The 23357-nt window shown below is 48.5% G+C and overlaps 5 protein-coding genes across 5 annotated transcripts; 2 read left to right on the plus strand and 3 right to left on the minus strand.

Moving 5' to 3' along the window:
* Positions 1-684: 684 nt before the first annotated feature.
* EAH_00010080 (oligosaccharyl transferase STT3, putative) lies at positions 685-4608 on the plus strand (the record flags this gene model as incomplete). Its single annotated transcript, XM_013395192.1, has 11 exons — positions 685-801; positions 998-1202; positions 1346-2085; positions 2203-2437; positions 2625-2728; positions 2865-2957; positions 3259-3407; positions 3576-3672; positions 3883-4024; positions 4280-4446; positions 4546-4608. The coding sequence occupies 11 exons, from the start codon at positions 685-687 to the stop codon at positions 4606-4608; spliced, it is 2112 nt and encodes a 703-aa protein (XP_013250646.1).
* Positions 4609-4962: 354 nt separating this feature from the next.
* Positions 4963-11226, minus strand: EAH_00010090 (hypothetical protein, conserved; the record flags this gene model as incomplete). The annotated part of the gene is made up of 23 exons (XM_013395193.1): positions 4963-5123; positions 5180-5237; positions 5294-5376; positions 5431-5555; positions 5613-5736; positions 5790-5921; positions 5979-6078; positions 6137-6211; positions 6268-6303; positions 6363-6486; positions 6543-6603; positions 6661-6737; positions 6800-6877; positions 7601-7653; positions 7998-8091; positions 8183-8311; positions 8427-8618; positions 8786-8805; positions 9410-9787; positions 10170-10285; positions 10402-10547; positions 10777-10884; positions 11117-11226. 23 exons carry the CDS (start codon positions 11224-11226, stop codon positions 4963-4965), a joined length of 2580 nt encoding a protein of 859 aa, XP_013250647.1.
* A 1971-nt stretch (positions 11227-13197) lies between these two features.
* EAH_00010100 (Chromosome II, complete genome, related) lies at positions 13198-14649 on the minus strand (the record flags this gene model as incomplete). Its single annotated transcript, XM_013395194.1, has 5 exons — positions 13198-13226; positions 13718-13858; positions 14052-14111; positions 14261-14344; positions 14580-14649. The coding sequence occupies 5 exons, from the start codon at positions 14647-14649 to the stop codon at positions 13198-13200; spliced, it is 384 nt and encodes a 127-aa protein (XP_013250648.1).
* A 623-nt stretch (positions 14650-15272) lies between these two features.
* Positions 15273-18550, plus strand: EAH_00010110 (At1g08410, related; the record flags this gene model as incomplete). Its single annotated transcript, XM_013395195.1, has 5 exons — positions 15273-16556; positions 16726-17287; positions 17409-17484; positions 17733-18315; positions 18434-18550. 5 exons carry the CDS (start codon positions 15273-15275, stop codon positions 18548-18550), a joined length of 2622 nt encoding a protein of 873 aa, XP_013250649.1.
* Positions 18551-19259: 709 nt separating this feature from the next.
* On the minus strand, positions 19260-21661 carry EAH_00010120 (hypothetical protein, conserved; the record flags this gene model as incomplete). Its single annotated transcript, XM_013395196.1, has 8 exons — positions 19260-19318; positions 19488-19606; positions 19708-19761; positions 20040-20118; positions 20252-20303; positions 20594-20686; positions 21047-21159; positions 21613-21661. 8 exons carry the CDS (start codon positions 21659-21661, stop codon positions 19260-19262), a joined length of 618 nt encoding a protein of 205 aa, XP_013250650.1.
* Between the last annotated feature and the right edge of the window lie 1696 nt (positions 21662-23357).

The raw sequence follows: 23357 nt of genomic DNA on the forward strand, positions 1-23357 counted from the left end.
TAACTTTGCAATAATGTTGTTAAGAGGCGTATTTTTCTCCCAGGAGATGGCCCTTGCTTTATCAGTATCGCGCGTTCGATTCCGCGGGGCCCGCCGGGGCCCTGCTTGAACTGGTACCAGCCAGGCTTTCCGCTTGCCATGTAGCATGCAATGACTTCAAACAACGATAATATCAATAATCAACAAACTCTCTAAATTCTTCATGTTGCTTCTGTGAATTCTGCCCTTTGAAGGAAGGACAAAGTAAAGCAGAGCATGGTTTTGTGCTGCGCCGACATGTCTTGCTCCCCCCAGTGGGAAGGTTCTGTGGCTACCAAGCGCATCGAGCTGGAAGACAAAATGAAAAGTGTGCACATATAAACAGCAAGTGCAACAATTGGAACGAATATTCCTTAGGTCTTCGCCTTTGGATCTGACGCAGCTCGCCAGCACGTAAAACCCACCCGTCTACAGACTAAGGTTGGCAAGGGCTCGCGCAGCTTCGCTTAGAAGGGGAAAACGCCAGAGAACTCATGCATTATGCCGAAGAAGAGATTTTGTGACTCTGTAGAGGAGAACAGCTTCGTTGACTGAACGAGTTGGAGCCTCGCCTGGCCCATTTTATGGAGCAGCAAGAACCCCCCAATACGTGTACGCCTTGGACATAAGGAACGCTGCACCGAGAACTAAATGCCACTGCCGAAGATGACAGTTGAATCGGAAGGCTCGAATGTAACGAAAGCCGCTGCTATTGCTCCAGAGACGAGTTTGTCTCTTGAAACTGTCCTTCGCCGCCTCTTCTTGAGCTCCACGGCATGTAAAGTAGGCACATGTGTGTATGAACGCGCCATTAGATAGAATAGAAATTTGTTGAATCCTAGTTTTTGCCTCGACTTATTTAATTGCAGAAGTGTTGTAGCGGTGTGGTCGCTTTTCTCGGTGGTCAGATAGGCGTGGCACTGTTTCGCTGTTGAGCCTTTCATGCCAGTGTGTAGGCCTTGTGATTGCTTACACATAGGTCCTGGAGGCTGGAAATAGATGGGGTAAACTCATTGAGGCCGTATGCCTTGCACTGATTATGTTCCTTTGTCTGTCTATGCGCCTATTCCCAACTATCCGCGGTGAAGCAACCATCTACGACTTCGACCCGTATTTCAATCACCGCACAACCAAGTACCTTGCCAGTGAAGGCTTCCGCGAGTTCTGGAACTGGTATGATGATGGTGAGTTCGTCCCTGTCCCGCCCTTTGCGAGTGCACCAACGATTCGAACAGCACAAACAGGTCGTAATTTCTCGTGCTAAAGCGGTCCTGGTCGACTAGACAGCACACAAATGAGTTTGAGCGCTGCGTGGCGTGCGGCGCAGCGAGTTGGTATCCGCTTGGCCGCCCAGTTGGACAGACTCTGTTCCCAGGGTTGATGACAACCTCCTACTTCATCCATAAGGTCCTCAGCTTTTTTGGCTTTTTAGTCAGCATATCTGATGTATCTATCTATCTCCCACCAGCGTTTTCTTGCTTGACAGCCTTTGTGGTTCACTGCTTCGCCAAGCACGCCAGTGGATCTCGAACTGCGGGACTGTTCTCCTCCCTGTTCGTTGGAATCTCGCCTGCCTACGTTAAGACTTCATTAGTGGGGTCCTATGACAACGAGTGCATCGCAATATTTGCAATGCTGTTGGGATTCTACATGTGGACCCGAGCGGTCAAGAGGGGAACAATGCTCTCAGCTCTGCTAGCAGCTATACCGTCTGCATACATGGTTACAGCTTGGGGCGGTTATGTGTTCTTGATCAATGCAATAGCTGTTCACATGGTCGCCCTTTGCGTGCTTGGGTTAATGACCCCTAGGCACCAGCTGGCATATGTTGTATTCTACGTTATCATCACTGCATTATGTGTGAATGTTCCCTTCTTGAATCTTACCCCACTTTGGAGCTCAGAGCACATGGCAAGCCACGGAGTATTCGTGCTTGTCACTGCATTTGCGATAGTTCATTGCATTTCAGCGTTACTTCCGAAGGCATCCGTGAATCATCTTCAAATATGGGTCTTCGGGTTAGCGGGGGCTCTAGTGTTTGTCGTTATCGCGATTCTAGCTCTTACGGTAAGGCGCTTGGTGGATGCACGCCCTTCCTCTGACACTGACGGTGGAGACCTTCCTTTTTGCACAGGGGGTCCCTGCAAGAGTGGTGCCTTCCACTTGTGCTTTTGCTCGTCACAGGGTAAAACTGCTTGGTCACCGAGGTCTCTAACACTGCTGGACCCAACTTACGCGAGCAAGCATATTCCTATTGTAGCTTCTGTATCAGAGCACCAGCCGACGACTTGGTCAACGTACTTTCTTGACCTCCACATGGTAATATTCGTTGCTCCCCTAGGATTAATAATATCTCTTCGACGAGGAGATGGCCTGTTTTTCATTGGCCTGTATGGTGTCCTAGCATGCTACTTTTCAGGTGAGAAGACGCCCTAGCGTGCTAGCTTACTTTCAAAGGATGGAAGTCCGGTCCTCACTGGGCACTCCCATGTATGTTCCTTTCGATGTGCGTTCATGATAATAACACAGTAAAGCTGTGTGACTCTGAGTGCGCGGACGAGCGACTCAAGCAGTTGCGTTGCAAAGGGTGCCTACGGTGTTTGCAGCTGTCATGATTAGGTTGATGCTTGTTCTCTCCCCCGCCGCATCAATGCTCGCTGGGATTGGAGCAGCTGTGATCGTAACTGGAATTGTTTCCCACTTACCTAGGGTTCGTTCGAAAGACAAATGCCCGCCGCAGACGTCGGTGAGCCTTCTTGATGAATGAAGGCGCTTACCGCGAACTCTGCATAGGCTGTGATGGCACTAATGATTCTTTGAAGAACTGCATTTCTTGCGTTTGGCAGGCTAGCATCAAGACCGCAAAGTTGGGTGGCTTTACGCTTCCCTTTACTGTTGCTTTCCCCGTGCTACTGGCATTCTTTTGGCTTTGTGTTATGGTAAGGATTTACATCCGTAGAAGCAATTTATTGTGCTTGCGTATGTGGAACTACTTACAGTGCTGTTCGCTCGACTTTTGTGTTGCGCGCGCGGCTCAGTATGTCGTCCACTGCACGTGGATGTCGTCTACCATCTTTTCCAACAGGAACATTTTCATGGGTTCGTCCGATCGGAGTGCCAGGGGAGGGGCGGGGGGTGGGGGGGGATCAGCTGCAGTACATTGGCACTCTTGCACTGCCCAGAACATCAAGTCCTAGAACTGCACGCAGCTCTAGATTCGAAGCATTTCTAACGATTCAGAAAGGGTATCATTTAATGACATGCGTCGAGGAATTCTGCATCACAGGAGGCCCCATCGGCCGCACGAACACGCCTAAACCTGATGATTTCCGTGAAGCCTACAACTGGCTTCGTCAAAATACCCACCCGAAGGCGCGGATTATGGCCTGGTCTGTTGTGGCTAAGAGACCCCGAAACGTTTGTCACAGGCCACTTCCGAATTTATCTATGGTGGTGTTTGCACAGTTGCTTGGCTGTCCGTGGTCCTGTCTTCTAGATTTACCCTTTTCCCTTGGTACTAGCTTATGAAACCAGCACTAAAAGGTGTTCGGATGCAGGTGGGATTATGGATATCAAGTTTCTGAAGTCGGGAACCGAACAGTTTTTGTGGACAACAATACCTGGAACAGCACCCACATTGCAACAGTTGGACTGGTATGCTCAATTAAGCACTAATTCGCGGAGATGGTGTCGAAGATGAGCTACATTTTGTCGAATCCTGAAGTAGATGTGCTAAGGAAAGACTGCAAGTTTCCTTAAGTTTCCTCGGTACATCTGGTGGGGTTTTTCTCCCCGCCTGCTGAATGGCCACTTTAGAACTCTCAGTGTATAGTGAAATTCCATTCGCCTATGCGCATTTCTCAGGCATTTGCTTCAGATGAGCCCGAAGCTTTTGCAATCGCTCAGGACTTGGATGTGGATTATGTTTTTGTAAGCGAATGCCCTAGTAAGGCTTTGATTGCAAAGCCGATTGACAAACAGTCCTACGAATGCAGAATGCTTGGTGGTGCGTAGGTAGTATTCGGTGGCATGGCGCGATTTGCAAGCGATGATCTCAACAAGCTTATTTGGATGATTCGCATAGCATCTGGCGTGTACCCTAATCTTCAACAGTCTGCTTTCCTTGGTCCCAGAGGACAGGTAAATGGAAGGACGTATATGCGTAACCGCAGCAACGACTAGTCGGGGCCATTCAACGCACCAGGATAACTAGCCCAGGAAATGTCATGTGCTCAGTTTACCGTGGGACGAGATGCTCCAGATGCTTTGACAAGAAGCCTGCTCTATAAGCTCAGCTATCAGCACTTCGGCAAAGCCACTAAGGGCTTCGACTTTGCCAGGAAGACAAAAGTGAACACGACGGATATTCAGTTGAAGCATTTCCAGGAGGTCTACACCTCAGAAAACTGGGTTGTCCGCATCTACAAGGTGCGTAAGAATAAAACCTTGTCGATCTAGTATCGTTGTACTACTACGGTTCGATGGGGACTTGCACTTGCTACACTTTGCCGCTGCGTGTAAAATCAGGTTCGCAAGACAGACAACAGGGATACAAGAATGCTCAACGCCATCGAAAGCGGATTTCAATAGAATTGTAACAATGATAGTTGTGTGTGAAGACGCACAATCCAGACCATGCAAGACAAATGCTAGTTGTCTCAAGCGGTCTGCTGGCGAATCTTCTCGTACAGCGAGTCGTGATACTGCTTCACCCTTTGCACCTCGGCATCTGTGAAAACGACCTTGGAAGAGTGTCGTGTGTAAAGCTTCCATATTAATGCTCATACCGTCGGGCCTGAGATACATTACAAATTCAGGTTTCGTTTTGCTTTCGTATAGTGGTTGGTAAAAACTTACACATATTCCAAGAAAATGAGCGGGATGAGTCTGTATAAATTTCCGAAGCGGTGAAATGTGTTGTTCTTATGCACGATTGGCAGTTACTTACAAGCTTGCCCCGCAAAGCATGATGTATCCAGTCAGATGAGTGAAATTGCTGGAAGTAATTCCTGCCATGTAGGTTAGGATTGCACTGATCCCGCGGGAAACCATTGCTCCCGAGTTCCTAACAGACATCATCATGGCATAGACACTGCCCTCAAGACCTGTTAGAAATCAATTATGACGCATGTTTGAGGGCAGCTGCGGTGATCGCTAGTACCGGGGGGGCAGATAGAGGCTGTCAGAACCAGGAGTGGAAGCAGTTGAATTTCAGCAGTCTGCCAGAAAGAATATTGGAATATATGCCTGGTTTGGGTTCACGCATCCAACTTACGGCCTCAATAAGGAAGCCTCCACTCAAGACGAACGCCTTATTGCTAATGCCAAGGGTTCTGTTGAATCCAGTAGTAAGAATGACTGCAAGACAGATGAGTCGTACATTAGAAGAGAGCCTGTCAAATATTTGCCTACTTGGTGAAAGGTAAATAGGCACAGCTACTAAGATCGTCGCGAGCAGGGTTTTGCGGAAGCCGGTGCTCTTGAAGAAAGTGCGGTACATCACAACTCCAACCAGAGCAGCGATACCGTAGGTGAATCTGGAAATCCAAAGTATGGCCCAAATTGTTTACGCGACCATCGTGCCACAAACTAACCTTAGGGTTCCCATGAAGGTGGGAGAAAAGCCGAGCTTGTTGGTGAAATAGAAGAATAGGGCATCATCATAGTCGGGCCCAGCCATGTACGCGAAAATGTAGAGTGCGGGTCCCCAGATGACGGCTGAGCGGCGATGGGACGCTTTAGACGTTTAATCGTAGTCACGCCCTACTTACATTGCTTAAGGAATTCCATGAGCATTCGCAGCTGTGTTTTTATATCGTATGAAGGTGCTCCGCCCTCATCAGTCATGAAGAAGGTGATAAACGCAATGAAGAGTGGGAATATTGAAGTGGCCAGAAAAATGCCTGAAGAGCGACGGAATATTGTAACTATTCACAAATAGAGTTTTGTACTTATCTTACTTTGCTTGGAAGTCTTCTCGAGCAAGTAGCCCGACAGGTAGGCAACAATGAGACTTCCAACTGCTTTGGCAGTTATGAAATCAGACACGTTTTCTGCGCTCTGAAGAAGCGAAGTGCTCAAAAATGCCGCTAAGGACTCCCTCAGTGGAAGAACTTACTTGGTCCATTGATCGTCCGGCAGTAGTCTCGACAACTAGTGCTTCAGCCACCGCTGAGCAGAAAGCTGCGGAAATCTGGAGAGCCAAGTTTGGGCAATGCACTCAGGTCATGTTTTACGTTGAGCGCTTACGGATATTGTAAAGAGGGAAATCAAAGCCGTCAAGACCTGAAAACAACGCAATGGTGCTTCGTTCCGAAAATGTTCGAATAGATTAGTATACGAACGTGTGTGGGGAATGTTCCCAACATGATGAAGCCCAGTCCTTCCAACAAACTGAAGGCGATCATGTAAGGCTTTCTCCGGGAGCCGTAGAGAGGATATGAATCCGAAATGAATGCGAAAATTGGCCTGTGTAGGACAATTGTTTGTATGGGATCAAAAGCTAGATATGCGCGCGAACTTACTTGAAGACCCAAGGAAGGGCGGGGGCAATGAACAAAGCTGAGACTTCCGCAGGACTCAAACCTGAACCAGAATTTCCTTGACTCCATCGAGTGCGTTTTCATTCCAGAGCTTATTTACCTAGATCATCCTTGAGCATGTAGTATATAGCAAGGGCGGCGAGATGTGTGAGCCCCTCCGAGAAACCGACAAGATATCTGAGTGGTATCTTGTTGGAGGAACGCGTACGTGTGTGCATTGACAATATAATTCAGCTTACATGACGAATTGAGTGAAAGAAAGCCTCTTCCAGAAATGCGAATCCGCCAAATGCGGAAGCAACCCATCACTGGTTTCCCTGAGGGTCGTGCAACCAACAAAATGGGCAGCTGTTCCACGTAAAAGGGGACTCGTTTATCCTACCCTGTGCCTGCAGCCTGGAATCCACATATTAAACTCAATTGTGCAGAAGAAAAGCTCTATGCTACTCACGGCTTGAACCTCCTCGAGGCCGCCAAAGGCGGTCCGCACGGCAGTTCCTCTCATTTCTATTAGCTGCCTGAGAGGTGAGTTCTTCTGGATGCAAATTTGCCTCTGGCTAAATCGGCAACAAATGTTCCGATTCGCGTTTCTTTGTGAAGTGCCGGTCTTGGGTGTTCAGCTCAGACGTCCGAGGACGGTGTCAAGACACCGCAGCCTGTTGCAAGCTGAATTCGTTGCAGACAGCCCGCTCACTAATCTTGCTACTAAAATTAACGCCACTTTCGAGATCTTCAGTCATAGTGCAATGCAGATACTCCCTAAATACTAAACTAGTGTTTCCATTTGCTGTGGAACGTAACAAAGGAGTGATTGCGAAATCAATTCCCCGCCGGAGCTCGAGAAAGAGGCTGCCCCAACTTGAGCATCCACTGGTTACGATGCGCACGGTGAACGGACGCTCAGTCGTAATACAAAGTAATTAAATACGAAATGTGGTCACATATACTACTTCAGCCTGCTCGAAAGCGGCGAAGTCGCAGCCATGCGCTGGCCATATGCGTGCAAGGCCTAACGCACAGCTTAACATTATGCGAATGACCTCGCAAATGATGTTAACCTAGCATTTCGAATCTTCTCCTTCGCCATTGCTAGCTGAAGTCACACCACAAAAGGCGTTCACCTTCCTTGGGATTTCTGCAAGCCAGCATGGGCGGAAGCCTCTTGCCCACCTGTCAAAATAGCGAGTTTCATGTAAGTACATAATATAGGTCACCCGCAACTCCCTCATGAATGCCAGTCACGTTCTCCAAGTCATCTTTCAACGAAATTTTCAGTAGTCAGTCATGCGGAGCATTGAAGGAATACCCGTGTGTTAAGTGCAAATTTCTGCTATTCTCAAGGAAAACCGAGACGCTAGAGAAAGACACAAGTTTCCCGTATCACTCCCCCATCCTCTAGCCTCGTTCAAGTAAACTGCGCATTTGGTCAGTGCTCACCTGATTGTTAACGTGTTCAACAAGGGCTTCACCAGAGGGACCAATTGCTTTGAGAGGTTTGACGTCGTCCTCCAAGACGGTCGCGTATCCAACGCTGAGGAGACAACAGAGGGGAATGGATAATCTCGAGAAAAGCTATATATGTTGCCCCAAATTCTGCACAGACATTCAGCTAGACAGCTCACCGATCGAGGATGTTCAGCTGAAGGGCGTCCAACCTCGCCGCGTCCTTTTCCGACAGCTTGGAAAAGTCATATTCATCGCCAGACTTGCACTTCCCAACGAGCTGCTTCACCTCGTTGGCTTCTTCCGGGCTGCACTCAGAAGCACCCAACACGAACACGCTCCATTTTGGTCAATTTTGACAAAGACTATTCTGCAGCTGCTGAGCACGCCAATGCACGACCGCGTCTGTCATGTACGCTTTACCTGACGGTAAACAACTGAAGAAATTCCTGTTCACGACGTTGAAATACCGCAGAAACTCTTTCGACAACAGATCCACCGCCCGTTGACTTCGAATTTGCAATATCAGCATTTTCAAGTTCCTTCAAAGACTCAATGAAGTGAGCCCCTACAGGATCCTGAAAATAAGCGCATGACACCTCAGTGCGCGCACAGCTAAATACCCACACAGGTATTCAAGCATACGCACACGCGCACACAGTGAGCAAGTACGCATAGCGCATGTGCGTTTGTCTTCACCACCGTATTATGTAACCTAGGTGTACCCGCAGATGCACACAAGTGCAAAGGCATATTAAACGTTAGTATATGCGCGCACATACACGAAAATGAATACGTTCACCTATCCACACGTACACACAAGCATACGCACACACAGATAAGCTTCAGTGTCCAGGGGAATCCATACATGCACAAATACGAAGCATGCATGCATTCGCACGCAAACATGCAACGGAACGAAAGTAAAGAAACATACCTACACAGATGAATCCCCACGTATAAAATACATGCATGCATAAAATACTTTTGCGCACCAGAACAGATATATAAACATGCACACCAATACCCATTCATTTACTGCCTACTACTACGAACGCACACAAACACGCTGAGGTATGCATTACTGCATGCACGCACATTGCAATACTCAGGTATATCCTTTTCGCATACAACGCACACATACACACACACAGATAAGCTTTAGTGTCGAGGTCCATCCATCCATGCGTACTCGGATACCTGTCTAACTGCTTACGCGTGCCAATATATCATACAAAGTGCAATAAACAAACTGCTCGAATACCTGTCTAACTGCGTACGTGTCGATTTGCGAATACATCATACAACGTGCAACAAACAAACTTTCCATAGCGATGGAGCAGGTATTTAAAACTGCTAGCTCGTTAGCACTTGAAACATTTTTTCGGATTGCCCTTTTGACGTACGCAAGAAGGAGACTCCCCGGCGATGCCCTCAATTGCAGCTTTCAGCGCTAAATCCTGCAGCTTCGCGTCGGTTGCGAATTTCCTTTGGAAAGATTCAGCAAGCTCTCGCACGATGACCTCTTGAAGGGAGCCCTGGATTGCCTTCTCTGCTTGCTGAATCGCATTGAGCTTGCTTGTAATTCGCTCCATCATTCTTTGCCTCATTTGCTCTAACAGAGCTACATGGTAATCAGCTAGCTGCTGCTGAACTTCATCTTTAAACGAAGAAACGTACTCAAGGCAACGAGCATCATTTGCATATTTCTTCAACTGCCTGTGCACCAGTTCCTCACCGGCGCTTTTTCGGTCCTTTGCGCCCTCGATCATCGTCTTTTCTTCCTTCCACAAGTACTCACGTATGTTCCGGCTGCAATTACAATCACGTAACGACGACGTGACTTCTTAGTAGTCTCTAGTGCTTATTTGCTTTCACGTGTGGCTGCCGGTGATGCATCAGTCCGTCTAATGCCTTGGCGGTGCTCACTAGAAGTAAGACGCCAGCATATAAAACACTGCGCCGAAAGGAAAAGTCTTGGAATAGAACCATGCATTGCTCAGCACTTGGTTCGAGAAGCCATACCAGACGCCGAGGAAGCAAAGTCCGTAGCTTGACAGCTGCTCAAGCGCATCTCAAACCTTCACACTAATTGTATGCATTCAATTATGATTCAACTTAACAACGCGTGAGAGGTGAAAGTGTCTGCTGTGTGATGGGGCTCACAAGGTTCTTTGGTTTCTCATATTTGATTTCCACGAGCTTCTCGGGTGTCTTTGCCCTCTGACGAATGCAGTACTTGTAACAGTCCTCTTCCGGCAAGTCAAACAACACCGCCAGCTCTGCATCAGCACAAACAGTACAAACAGTAAGTGGGACTCCGATGCTGAGAAAAACTACGCCTCAGCTTCTGCCTTGAGTAAAACTTTCCGCCGGCTGACTGGCAAGAGGACCTCACCGGGATAATGGAATTTGTAATCAGCTGGAAATGCAAATTCAAATGCGTTCATTTCGTTCTGTGAGTACCCGTTCTCCCAGATACATTTCATAAGTTCTTCTTTTGTTATGAAAACGTCCTTCTCCACTACGAGACCGTTCTCGCATCTGTGCCACACAGCCTCAACCTCAAGGAAAGCTAGGCGCGCAATTGCACGTGATCATCATTTATTTCACATGACTGATACGGAATACGCCTGCGTAATGCTGACAAGATATTTATGATTCAAAGTATGCAGGGACAAACTGCAAAGAATGTTAAATGGAGAGGATAAACTAATTCCCTGTAAATATGTTCAATTATGCAGCAATGAGCAGATGCCCTTGTGTGATATACCTCTTTGCAAATTCAATGAACGCACGAGGCCTGTTCTCCACGTCTGTAATGAGCTTTAAAAACCGGAGAAAGAGCGGAGCTTCTTTGGTGAACTTGGCAAGGGTGTCCCTACGGCAGTCCAATAAAGAACGTCTCTACTGAGCACAATGAGTCCTTACAAAATATACGTGAGTAAAGCGTAATGTTGTTTGTGCGGCAAGCATGGTTGGCTTGACAACACCAAGAGTACGGAAACTCCAAGAGAGCCGCCAGAGCAGAATGTACACAACACCCACTGGCCATTGACTCCAGTACCACACGCATTTGAAGCCAACGCACACAAAAAGCATATCTGACCGACCTTGAGGGTTCGGAAAGGAGCAGATCGTCGAACTGTGTGTCTGTAGTCCACGGCTTCGTGATGCGGTACTTCGTGTACTGAACCTTCTTGAACCCCCATCCATCAGTCATATTCGCGTAACCTCGAATCTGGCCAGCAGTGATGCAACCCGTTTGATGAGCTAACCGGTGAAATGAACAAATCGGCCTGGATGCCCCTTCGAACCTGACGCCCCCGGAAGAGACCCCACGAAGTGGGGCTCTAAGGTGGGCTAGCCAGAGCAAGGCCATTGTTATGCACACATACTCATTCGAAATTATGAATTATAGCTTTCCAAATAAGTCACGCTACTGGGAAACCCAACTATCGAGTGCATCTCCGCTCAGGCGGCTACGGGGGGCCTCTTGTGAAACGGGGCTGAATGACTCTCTCTCTCATGGACAACAACGCGCATACGTTTTGCAGATGCGGTTTTCAGTAGCCTGATGGTATGCGGAGCTTGAGACATGACTAATTCTCTTGTCTTGTTCATTATCGCCCCTGTAACCAGGCCCTTCCACCGTACACATGGAAATGCACAACTGTGCTTGTCTCTGCTGTTGTTTTGGTGTTTCTTGTTGATTACATCAACTACACGCTAATTATGCTGTGATTCTGATGAGCAACTTGGAACTTGTAGGAAGGTGGAACAGACGAGCACATAATGCGTTTCTGTGCGTTGCGCTGGAGCAGCCTTGGGCATCCATCGCCTGTTTCTGAACTCATGGGCAAAGAATTCTTGGCTTTCCCGTGGAAACTCACAAGGATAAACAAATTGAACAGATAGCACACTGAATACGGTAGGAGCCAATCCTCTGTGTCGTCAACCACCGCCGAAGACAACAGCACAAGCATGGATTGTATGCTTCGCTGTGACAACAAAATGGGCATGCTCTGCGCATTTAGAAACTTTAGCGAGCTAGTCCTGAAAAACGGGGCAGCATCATGTGAGTAAAGTCCAGCCTCTTCAAACTGTGCAAACAGTGTTTGGAAGCTGTAACGGCGAGGTGCCTTCGCATGAAGTAGCTCCCTCTCCGAAGGTGCCGCGTACAGGTCAAAGTTCTGGCGTTGGCCTCTACAAAAGGGAGGAGGAGATATGGGAACTAAGGCCAAGCATGCTAGATACTGCAGCTCCCAAAGCATTACGCACCACTTGTGCAATCAGCCCATGGCTAATTCCTGATGTGTCCAGTATTGCAGAGGAATCGAACACATCTCCCCCATAGATGCCGAAGGCATCTCAGATGAGCACTGCCCCTCCAAAAGGCAGCTACAGGCAAAACGCCAACGCTGCCCGCCAGCTAAGGAGCAGTTTTCTGGGTGCACGTGTAGTCCTTGGCAGTGTGAGGTGTGTTTTCAAGGGCTTCGATCTCCGGTGAGTTCCTGAAGTTTTTCTTTCGCTGTGTTAGGTAGCTCCTTTCGCCCCCCCTTCCATGTAAAGATGACTTCCTCTCAGCGTTGGTCGGTTTGAAGAGGAATGCTCCGTTTCAAAATAATCAGCAGCGATGAATGCTACGGACTGCACGTTGTTGCATGCAACACATTAAAAATGGCGCTTTCTAAGCGGTTCGGAGACGGGGAGTCTGCTGTGTCCCATTCACCTCACTACGCTCGACTTCGTCGTAGGAGGAACAGAGAACAGGAGATAAACTGACTCGGACTTGACCGTACGCAGCTTCCGGGTGACACCGCAAATAATGCGCACATGCGAAGAACCACCAGCATGCCCCGGCACGAATCTCACGAAAGTCAGCGTTGAGCGCTACATGCGCTCTCGATTCGGTCGACTCATGTAAGACAAGATATACTGCATGCAAGGTCCGAATGAACATTAAAACGCCGGACTTCAATAAGGGCATGCAGTCCAGCACTGCAAGCCTCAAATCCGCAAACAGTGCTGGTGTTCAAGATCCAGGTGTTCATTTAGGTGAAAATGAACTACTTTAAGCACTGACTAAAACCAGAGAGACTGATGCTTGAATTCAGGGAGTTCAGGGAGTAATTCTGCCAAGGCGTTCAGCTCCCACACTGTTCTTGTTAAATTACCCGTGCTCATTTCAACGTCAGAAGTATCCTAATGCGTGGCCTCCAGCTGCACACACAGAAAAGGTGGCTCATTGGCTTATTCATTACCGAATTTTTGTTGCCTGATGTGTCAAGAAGAGTAGCACGCAGCCGAAAGGTGGGTACGATTATATGCGCAATTTGCGACGGCAAACATGCTTAGCGCCAAGTACTTCGGAGAGAGTTACATCTGGTGGAGGCAAGCAGCTGACCAAACGAAGAAAAATCAAATGCATGTGCTTGTATGTCTGCGCTGTGGGCTAAGTACGCGCACGCATGTCACGCGAAAACATCGTGCTCTACACTGGCAGAAAGGAATGCATTCCACGCACTCAAGAACACGAGCTCTCAGGGCAGACACGAGGCAGTAATACATGTGCAGTCTCTGAAAGCATCAACTCCGGTCATACAACAGATAATAATGAGCGACAAAAAGCCGATTCAGAGAAGCACACATACACTATCTGTGAGAAAAAGGCATCTATAAATGCTCGCTCGAGCAACCAACCACTAGCTAACCTGCAACAGCAGCAGCCACAGATGCTGCACCGCCAAATAAGGAGCCCGTTGACAACTTGTCTTTGCTACTTTCAGAAGTACTTCTGAACTCTCGAGGCTCCGTAACACTGGGCGCGTGGCGCACTTCTAGCATGGCTGGGCCTGCAGTGCACGGCAGGCAAACAACCCCCCACCTTCTGCATCGTGGTCGGGAAGCTGGAATTTGAAGTGATAACTGCTGCTGCTCCCCCGTTATTGCTCAGAAGGTTTTAAAACCATAGGCAGAATGCAGATGCAAGAATAAGCAAAAGAATACGCCAGCGCGGCACGCAGTGACAGAGGAGAATTGCCTCACCACAGTTGCACCCTTGCTTCTGCAGCACCTTGTGCGAGTTGTCGCATATGGGAAATTTGGCTGATAGCAACGAGATCACAAAGAGAAAAAACACAACTCGGACTACTGAAGAACCACGTGAATGGCTGAATTCAGCTGAGCTGACAGGGGCCCGTGGAGGAAGCACAACAAAATGCAGCTCCAGAAAAAAAGGTATTTGCCGAACTCACTCGACTGCCAGCATCTGCAGACGGAAAAGTTGAGAGTGCGTTTGTGCGTGGGGTATATAATTTCTTGGTGAACTGATGGCAGGTCTGAAATGGAATGGGCCACACAAACGAAATGCATGCAGAAGACGCAGTCTGCCAGCCACCGAAGCAATATGCAGAAGACACACGTGGAATGACAGCAAAAAAGGCCTATTGCAATGTTCGTCCTCCACGTCGACTGCTTATCGTGCTGCAAGCTCAACTATGCTGCGGCCGAGCTTCCGGTATTGGAGATCTCCAAGTAGAAGAAAATGTAGGAAACTGCAATCTGCAGACGCACTGAAGACGTTCATTGGGTCTCCCGCCTTCCGCATTATCCTAGGGAGGGGCTTACACGCCTGCTGACCCATCTTCAGGCGGCTGAGTCGGCCTGCAAGCAGAGCCAAGCGGTGGACACTTCACGAATCCGATCCTAATGCGTAATTGACTCACAAATTAGAATAATAATAATGATGACTGGCAAAGAACACTATAAACGGGGTAGGAAAGCTCTGGTTAATCTGCTCACTTAAATCGCGGAGGCCAGCGGCAAACTATGCAACGGTGGTCCTGGAGAATGTTACGGACACAGACCTTCACAACAGCCCCCGGCTGTTTAAATGTAACGGATTTACAATAACTTTGCACTATATTCCTCATAGTATATTGGTGCAACCATCAAAGCAAGCCTTCCAGTGTCTCCGGCGGTCTTCTTTGCAGCCCTGCATGCGCCGAGCAAGTGAAGAAGCCGTTGTACGATATCGTTGAAAAACACTTCATATTGGTGTTTACCCTCGTGTAATATGGGTAACAACTACGCACGCATCCTTCTGCTATGCCAACCCGTGAGGGAATTTTCTATCTGTTGCCGCTGCTTTCCTCTGTCCCCGCACCGCATTGCAGCTGTGGTCTTCTGCATCGTCGAGCACTCAAGTGTTGAGTTTTTTCGTATTTCTTTACTTTTTTGTGGCTGAAGGAATAGCAGGCTGTGTCCATGCCCCCTCCTGGTAGGAAGCAGGGTGGGAAGGGGCGCAACAAGAGCGGTGGTATTGGCTCGGCCGTCCTGCACCAATGCCTTCGGAAACAGGCGGAAAAAGTGCAAAGTCACCATGCTTTCGTTCAGTCTTTGAAGGAGGAGGGGGAAAGGGGGAGAGCGGTGCTCGCATCTGCACCCGCTGGGGTTGCCCTTGGAGTCTCTATTTCCCGTCACAGGACTTTGGAGTTCCTTTCAGGTGCACTGTCTGCGGCAAATCCGGCCAAAGGGAGCTTCCAGTCGAAGCACTCAGAGCAGCATTTGCGTTCTATCATAGAACGCAGCGGATTGGACGAGTACATCAGCACGTCTCTTGCAGCGCAGGACACTTTTACAGTCGACAGATACGCGGCGCGCCTTCTGCAGGAGCCAACAGCTCCTGTCGTACTTGCTAAAAGCTCGACTAAAGGCAGCGGAAACAGAGCAGACTGTATCATTGAGGGGACCGAAGTACCAATCCCACGGCGGCCGGTTTTGTTTTCACGGAGAATGGCCGAAGAATGCAGAGGGGCAGACAGCAAAGACCATGCGACAGGAGGCATGAGCCAGGCAACGAGGAATCGGAGGCGAAGAAACAGGGCAAGAGTTAACTTGCTCTTAGCGGGTAAGGTGGAAGAAGCCACAATTCACAACGTTGAGTTCGTGCGACAGCAACGGGACGAACTTCACCGTCGGTATCAGAAGCCGAAGGTGATGAAGTCCAACAAACGACCGAGTCGGCTGGCGATCTCTGCAACTGAGGCCGCACTGAAACTTGAAGCTGAGGATATTACGAGCACTGACTCAGAGGACCAGTGGGAAGCTGCTGACTCCGCAGGGACTGTCAGTGAAGGCGCGAGGCACGAGCTGGAGGAATCCATCGAATCGGAAACCGATGGAAGTGGAGACGATGCAATCAGCGCTTCGCATTCTTCCTTAAGCAGCTCTGCGATATCTGAAGGTGAAGAAACTGCTGCACCTGATTCCTCTGCTGATCCAGCCGCCCCTCGATTCCCGAGAACTGCTGCAGAGTTGGATGAAGTCGAACTGGACGGGTTTCTGCAGTGGAGGCGAAAGCTAGCGAATATGGAAGACGAAGGCGTCGTCTTAACTCCCTATGAAAAGAACATCGAAGTCTGGAGGCAGTTGTGGCGTGTAATTGAACGGTCTGATTTGGTCCTGCAAATTGTTGACGGGAGATCTCCGATGTTCTTCCGTTGCATAGACCTCGAAAAATATGTCAAAGAGGTCTCTGCTAACAAACGAGTAAGTCCCATATTCGCCTGCACAATATGTTCGATCAGCGCTTGTGTATAGGGATACTGCATTCAGCGGTACCCTGGGTAGCAGCACCTACCCAGGGCGTAAAACCCTGGGGCAGTGCTGTCCATCCTAATGAAAGCAAAATCGGGTTTGTGACCTTTCTGTTTTCCAGGTTATTTTGGTCATTAACAAGTCGGATCTTTTGCCGCCAGCGGTTCGGGAAGAATGGTCGCAGTATTTTCTAGAAAATGGGGTGGAAGCGGTCTTCTTTTCGGCACTTCGTGAACTGGAGCAATGCGAACGAACGGCCCAGGGGCAGCTTCAAGGCAGCACGCACAGCGATGAAGGGGCGGAAGAACAGCTGAAGAGGGAAGACGCCGATGTACTGCAAGAGACTGATGAAACGACACCGAAGCTGAAGTCGGCGTCTCACGCTCCACCGGGGGAGACAGCAGTAGATGTCCATAAGGATGTGATTAGCTGCGATTTGCTGGTGAAGCTTCTACAAAAGTATCGGGATGAGTTCTTCTCGAAACGGCACGCAGATGGAGATGTGGAATCTTCAGAGGATTTCGTAGTTGGGACAGTTGGCTACCCTAATGTGGGCAAAAGCTCTTTGATAAACGCACTGTTGAACATGAAGAAAGTTTCCGTCTCGCAACAACCTGGCAAAACCCGCAGACTACAGACGATCCCCCTGAAGGGTAGAGGCATCGTTCTTTGTGATTGTCCAGGTCAGTGGTGCAGCCCCTGAGTTTCCTTCAGTAGGAGGGCGCCTGCCCGTTGCAGCCTCGTTGCTTTCCTTTGTACATTAGCAAGCCCAGACGATGGTTTCCGATGTGGTTGCGTTCGCAGGCCTCGTTTTTCCAAAGGCAGTGGCATCTAAGCACATCCTGGTGTTGAATGGAGTTGTTCCAGTCGACGAGATGCGGTCAGGCAGATGTACCCTCTTCTCTTATAGTGCTATTTGCATATCCCATTCTTACAGTGGAGATTCTAGGGGCCATTTGCCACTGGCACAAATATGTTGTTGACAACACACGGGAATGTGCACACGCTGTGTAGCTTGGGAGATGCAAACGTGTTGGTTAACTTCTTTTAAGCTCCCTGGGTTTCTCGTTGTTCAGGTAGGGTCGCTGCATGCAGGCTTTGCGTTGTGTTGCTCTCTGTCTGTCTCAGTGGGAATTACCTCCCGTCTGTGCAGCTGATATGCGACGCGATTCCGTACACTTTAATTCAGCATTACGGAATAACCGCCGACGCCTATCGAGCTGCATACAAAGCTTCTCAGTACGGCGGGGAAAGTGGGGGCGGGCGAAAAACGAATGGCCCTGCAAAGCCATTTGAGCGTATCGAGGCTTTGCATGTGCTGGGAGCAGTAGCCAGTCATCGTCACTTTGTTTCTGGAGGTAAGGGAGGGCAGTTGGATATGTACCGCGCGGCGAAGCTGATTTTGAGAGACTTCACGACAGGCCGACTCCGGAGGTGTCATTTGCCCAAGGGGGATGTTTTTGGCGAGGACGAAGAAACTGCCAATATTGAACATTTTCTATCAGCAGTCCGAAGCTCTGTAGAAACGCGAATCGCAGAAGCAGACACTTCAAAGGTAGCCATGCCATGTTCAGCTGGACTAGGTGGCGTTGAGAGTAAAGCCGGCAACTGCGAAAGCGAGCGCAACCAAATGGACCCCATTGATGTATTGCGTGAGCTCGAACAAGACGCAGATCTGCTGGAGGTACTTGAAGGCGGAGGGGATTCTCAGGTAGGCAAAAATAGCTGCTAAGTTGGCGCATTTGTGCTCAGATAGGCTGTACAGTCAGATTATGAGTAGGGAAACGGCATTTAATCGTTGACCTTCGTGATGGTGTTTCTTTTTTCAGGCCGCTGGAGGCAATGCTCCATGTATACTGACCAAGCGTAAGGCACGTCAACTACAGAAACAGATGCTGAAGGGAAAGGGAAGAAGTACCCTGGGAGGGCTTCCCCGCCGTCTCTGACTTATGCCTGCGTGTCTATAATTATTATTTGCCTCATGCGAAGAACTCTCCTTGAGCAGAGATGCCTCGACCCGTTCGATGGAGAAAGTGCATACAAAAACGCAAACGGTTTTTTCCTACGTGCTGGCTCACGGGAATCAAACAAGAATGGTTTTGTGGAGAACACTTCTCCTGTAAATTGCAGTTTCCACGGAGGTCGCAAGCGTCGAGACTTTCCTTACTGTGCATTCATGTGAATGCGTTGCGCCGGACGTCTGTCGTCAACGTCTGGCGACTGAGCACTTTCTACCATTGCCACCCAGTTTAGTTCAACTCAGTTCACCTTAGTCACGCCCAGTACAGCATTATCATGATCACGTTCGCAGCCCAACTGGACCGCCGGAGCGGTATGAGCCAAGTTAGCGGCGCCTCATCGTAGGTGTATCAGCGGCGTCAAGACTTCTAGTCCGACAGTGTAAAAAGGTAGTGCACTATCTGACGTTTCACAATCTAGGTTACTTTACTCCTGTCTAGTACAAGCAAAAAAATAAATTGCTTAAGACGTCATTAAAAAAGTCCTCGATACGACGCCTTTAGGACGTCAGACACCTCGATACTGCTGCGAGGCTCTCACCCCAATTATCGGGAATACAATTTCACCAATAAATAAATAAATAAATATACCTATATTGAGGTAGACATTTTTAAACCTGTATGCAGGCCTACGCATTTAGGCATGTCGAGTCAAGAGAGCCTTAAAGTCTTCAAACAGGTCGGCATTCGCCTCTCCTGTTCACAGAAATGACACAAGACACCGCGTTTCCAAATGAGCAGCGATTCTACTTGCGTCGACCAGGTGCGCTGTCTCTCTGGCTGCGCATTCCTGTGTTTTCAGCTGTTTTGGGGTCGCTGTAGCTTCCGCATCGATAGATAGAGAGAAATAGGGGCGCTGACTCACCGAAAAGGCGCTCAGCGGTTTTAAGGGTTTCCTCTCTGTCTTGCTGTTGATTGTTCAGTCTCTTGATGCTGGCCAGGAAGGCGTTAAATGTTTCGAAAGAAAGACGACTGCGTGCGGCTCTGAGGTCACAATATCGCAGCCACCCATTTGCTCTATCGTGGATATGCTAAAAACTTGTTTAACCTACGCGTATCTGAGACTGCTGTTGCATTTTTCTAACCTGAAGAAAGCGCGACCGTCGGCGTTGCCAGTTGGGTCGTCATGCGGTGTCAAGCTGCAGCGTCGAAAAGAGGCAAACATAGCACAATGAGCGCACCTCACATCTGATCATTTTGCAATTGTGTATTCCTATTTCTCATTTCGTATGCGGTGGCGGGTTCCTCCAGCACCGTTGAAGAAAAAAGGTAACAGAATCGCCTCATTTTGAGTGCCAGAGGAATGCATCTATGCTAAATTGAACTCAATATCGCGGGGTCCGTATTATCGTTGGGTTTAAGGAACGCAGTCTTGTGTAATTATCTAGTTAATTTGCCAGCCCATTTCCTGCCTCACACGGTTCCGTTGTTGGGGCCTGCGCGACGAAAGTCCAGCCTCATGCCCTTAAGGCCGATATCTTCCATAGAGCCGAGCTCTGCAGAAATAAACAAAATGTGATTTCTCTTCATATGTCTACGAAGGACAGAGTTCTTCGATGTTTCAGGGGAGCAAGGGAAGTGTTTTCTCATAAAAATGATTCGTACTGTTGGGGGGTGAGTTTGTCTGACCAGCGACAGTCCTCCTTGCCGTCATCTGGAAAGTAGCGTCTGCTGCTGCAAACTGAAACATAACAAGCAATACCAAATATACATATATGTACACCCGAAACCATCTCCGAGCTCCTCTTCGACAGACAGGCACAAATGCAGAAATAAAATGCACCCATTAGGCATGTGTAACGAGATTTGTCCGTCTCAGTGCATGAAATGCCCCTAGTTTGTTCGACTTCACAGAAAGAGCAAACAAATTACTTCCCTTACTCCTTAGCAACGCTGCTCAGGCACTGCTGTTTTAAGTTCCTAAGTATACATTTTAATGTCTAAGGGCGGTTTTTGAAGATCTCGGCTTACTGGACTCGAGTCATCCGCTTCTGGGCGGTCTTCTTGAATTGAAGTGAGCACCGCTTTCTTAAGATTTTCCAAACGTTGAATATCTTTTTGCAGCTGCAGAGGCGTAGAGAAAGACAGGTTTCAGGCACTTGTTTGTTTGTCCTTTGGCGTTATGCCCAACCTAAAACTGCTAGCTGTGAGGGGAGGCAGCACTGTGGCGTTTACTTTGCGCGTCGTTGCCAGCAGTTGTTTGTTTTCCTCTACTAATTGATTTCCTCGTTGTGTTTGTTCGATCAGTTGGACTTCCAACGCGCTGTATTTCTTTTGCAAGAGCGTCATCTGAAGACAAAGACAAAGCAGGACAGCACCTTTATGCCTATGCTTGTACTCAGGAGTGCTCCTTGAGAAAGCATCCGTTTGCACGCCGTTACGCAAGCAAGCTTGAAACAAGACTACTCTTTCCCACCCCCTTACCTGCTCCCCTCGCTCTGCGAGCTGAGATTTTAGTTGCCTTATTTCTGTTTCTGCAGTTTGTACGCGACTCTTGTAGGCGTTCGAGACGATGCGCAACCCGAGCGCAAGCTGCTCTGAAGATCACACAAGAAACGCTACTCGCGCAAGAGTGCAGTGGCCCTCCCAAACCTTAACAGAAACATAAAGTGGTGAGGAAGTGAGCAATATGCCGTTTTGTATTGCGGAAAGTCTCTGGATTTGGCTGTGTTTGGTGTATGTCCTCTTCTTGCAAACCCAGCGCGGGCGCACGAAAAAACCATGGAGAAACTATATCATGGTGAGTGGCGAATTGACCCTAGCTCTCCTCTCAAAGAGCGCACAAGGTGCAGAAGGCAATGCCTGTTGAGGCAGTGGGGTATTAGTGTGGGAGAATCTCTGCAGTCTCTAAGCCCGCTGGTGTCGCTGTCTGTGCAGAGGTGATGCTTGCAACAGATGAGACCTTCGACTGTTCAGGGTTCAGCGCCCCCACAGTAAACGTTATGAGAAGTATATAAAGAATAAAACTGAAAAGATTTGTTTCTACTTACCGTCGGCATCGCCGGGAAGCCAACTCAGATCTGCGGTGCTGGCGTTCATCTTGAAGTCTGCGGGTCCAGGCGGGAAAACGATGCAGCCCATGCGCTTCAGGCAATAGATTTTAATAGCAATATGTTTAAAAACAGAAGGAAAAAATGAGGTTAAAACCAAGGGGAGAATTTCATGGACCTCTCGGGCACAAATGCGCTGGTTCGATGCTGGCTCTGCAGCTTGCGTGCGTCTGGCTGGAGGGTCACTTGCAGCCAAGTAAGATGCAGAAAAACGCGAGGAGATAGAAGAAAAAGAATGGCAAAAGTAATTGTATAGCACTTAATTTAACTCAATTTTTACAGGTGTCGTTTTTTTGTTGAAGTGCAATATCCAAGCCAACCCTCCAAATTGCCCGTCGTAAGCCACGCGAGTGCAGAAATGTCCCAGCACAGATCTGGGTCGAGTCCACCAGAACAAGTGTAGAATGGTCAATATTCAGACAGAAAAACTATTTAAAATCAAGTGGTGTGTAACGATTGGGAGGATTTGCAAAAAAGGCTGCGTAATGCCCCTTAACCAAAAAGCCACACGCGCCCGCTGCAAGAATGAATCAGTTGACGACTGTTGCAGGAGCCTTCCACTCAATAATGATGCACCATAGCTAGACGTATTGAAATAATTTCGATTCATCTTATTTAATATGCTGCATATATCTGAACGTGCAATTTAGGTGTGCTGGTAGACCAGCAGGTTCAGTGGTCAGCTGGAAGACAGAACCCCTGGAGCTCACTTTGACCTGCCTTCTTGAGAATTCCAACTGGAAACCCAAGTTAAACGGCAAATAAAGTTTATTTCGGTTTTTCTGCAGAGCAGTTCTGTTGGTTAGAAAAAGTAGTGGACGTCTGGCTCTCCTCGGCCGGACCAAACATCACAGACAGATATTCACTTCGGTATTTCGGTTGGTAGGAAAGGGTGGGGGATTTTATAAGAGGGAGCAGCGCAGAAAATGAACATAAGTCTTCTTGTATAGCCGCGGCCACCCAGAGGTTCACAAGCCGGAAACCGCCGGTATGACGAATGGCATTGCTCGCCTGCATGCTGCTAATGAGCACCTGTGTAGGCTACACAGCAATTAAACAAAGGAATGCTTTTTCTCAAGAAAGAAACAAGATGGAAGAGAATGAGACCCTCACTCAGGACATTGTTGTAAACCACTTCGCCGTTGAGAGCCACCGTGCCGCAGCCCGACACCTCAGCCCCTGGTAGTCTTTCTGTATTTCCCATATAAAACAACTGTAGAAATAATTAAGATGCATTTCTTTAGGTGTAAATCTTACTCGTTATAGCCCGCAGAAACTGACAAGAAGTGCATTGAATTCTCCCGGCGCCGTAAGCGAGCCTACAAACCCTTTAGCTCCATCAACTGCAGCAGGACGCAAAGACACAACTCACCATCCGCAGCCTGCAGTTAACCAATGAACACTCAACGTTTTTCGGGAAATGTACAAGAGCGCACCTGTGGTTGGACTGTCACAGTTGCACTCCATACAGTAGGTGTGGTCTGCAGGACAGTACAATAACAAGAAAAGCGTTGAGATTGGAATAGGCATCCTACCGGAGACAAGAAATCCCTGTTCTGTCTGCAAAAATGCTGCTTTCAGCTTGTTTTAAAGCAACCGAAATGCACCTCGTATCCGTATTAATATCTACCTGCTTCGCATCCTACGCGTTTACAGACGCATCGGGGGACAGAAGATAACATGCA

This window comes from Eimeria acervulina, genomic scaffold (genome assembly GCF_000499425.1).
Source record: "Eimeria acervulina Houghton genomic scaffold, Eah_scaff51, whole genome shotgun sequence".
NCBI classification, from domain to species: Eukaryota; Apicomplexa; class Conoidasida; order Eucoccidiorida; family Eimeriidae; genus Eimeria; species Eimeria acervulina.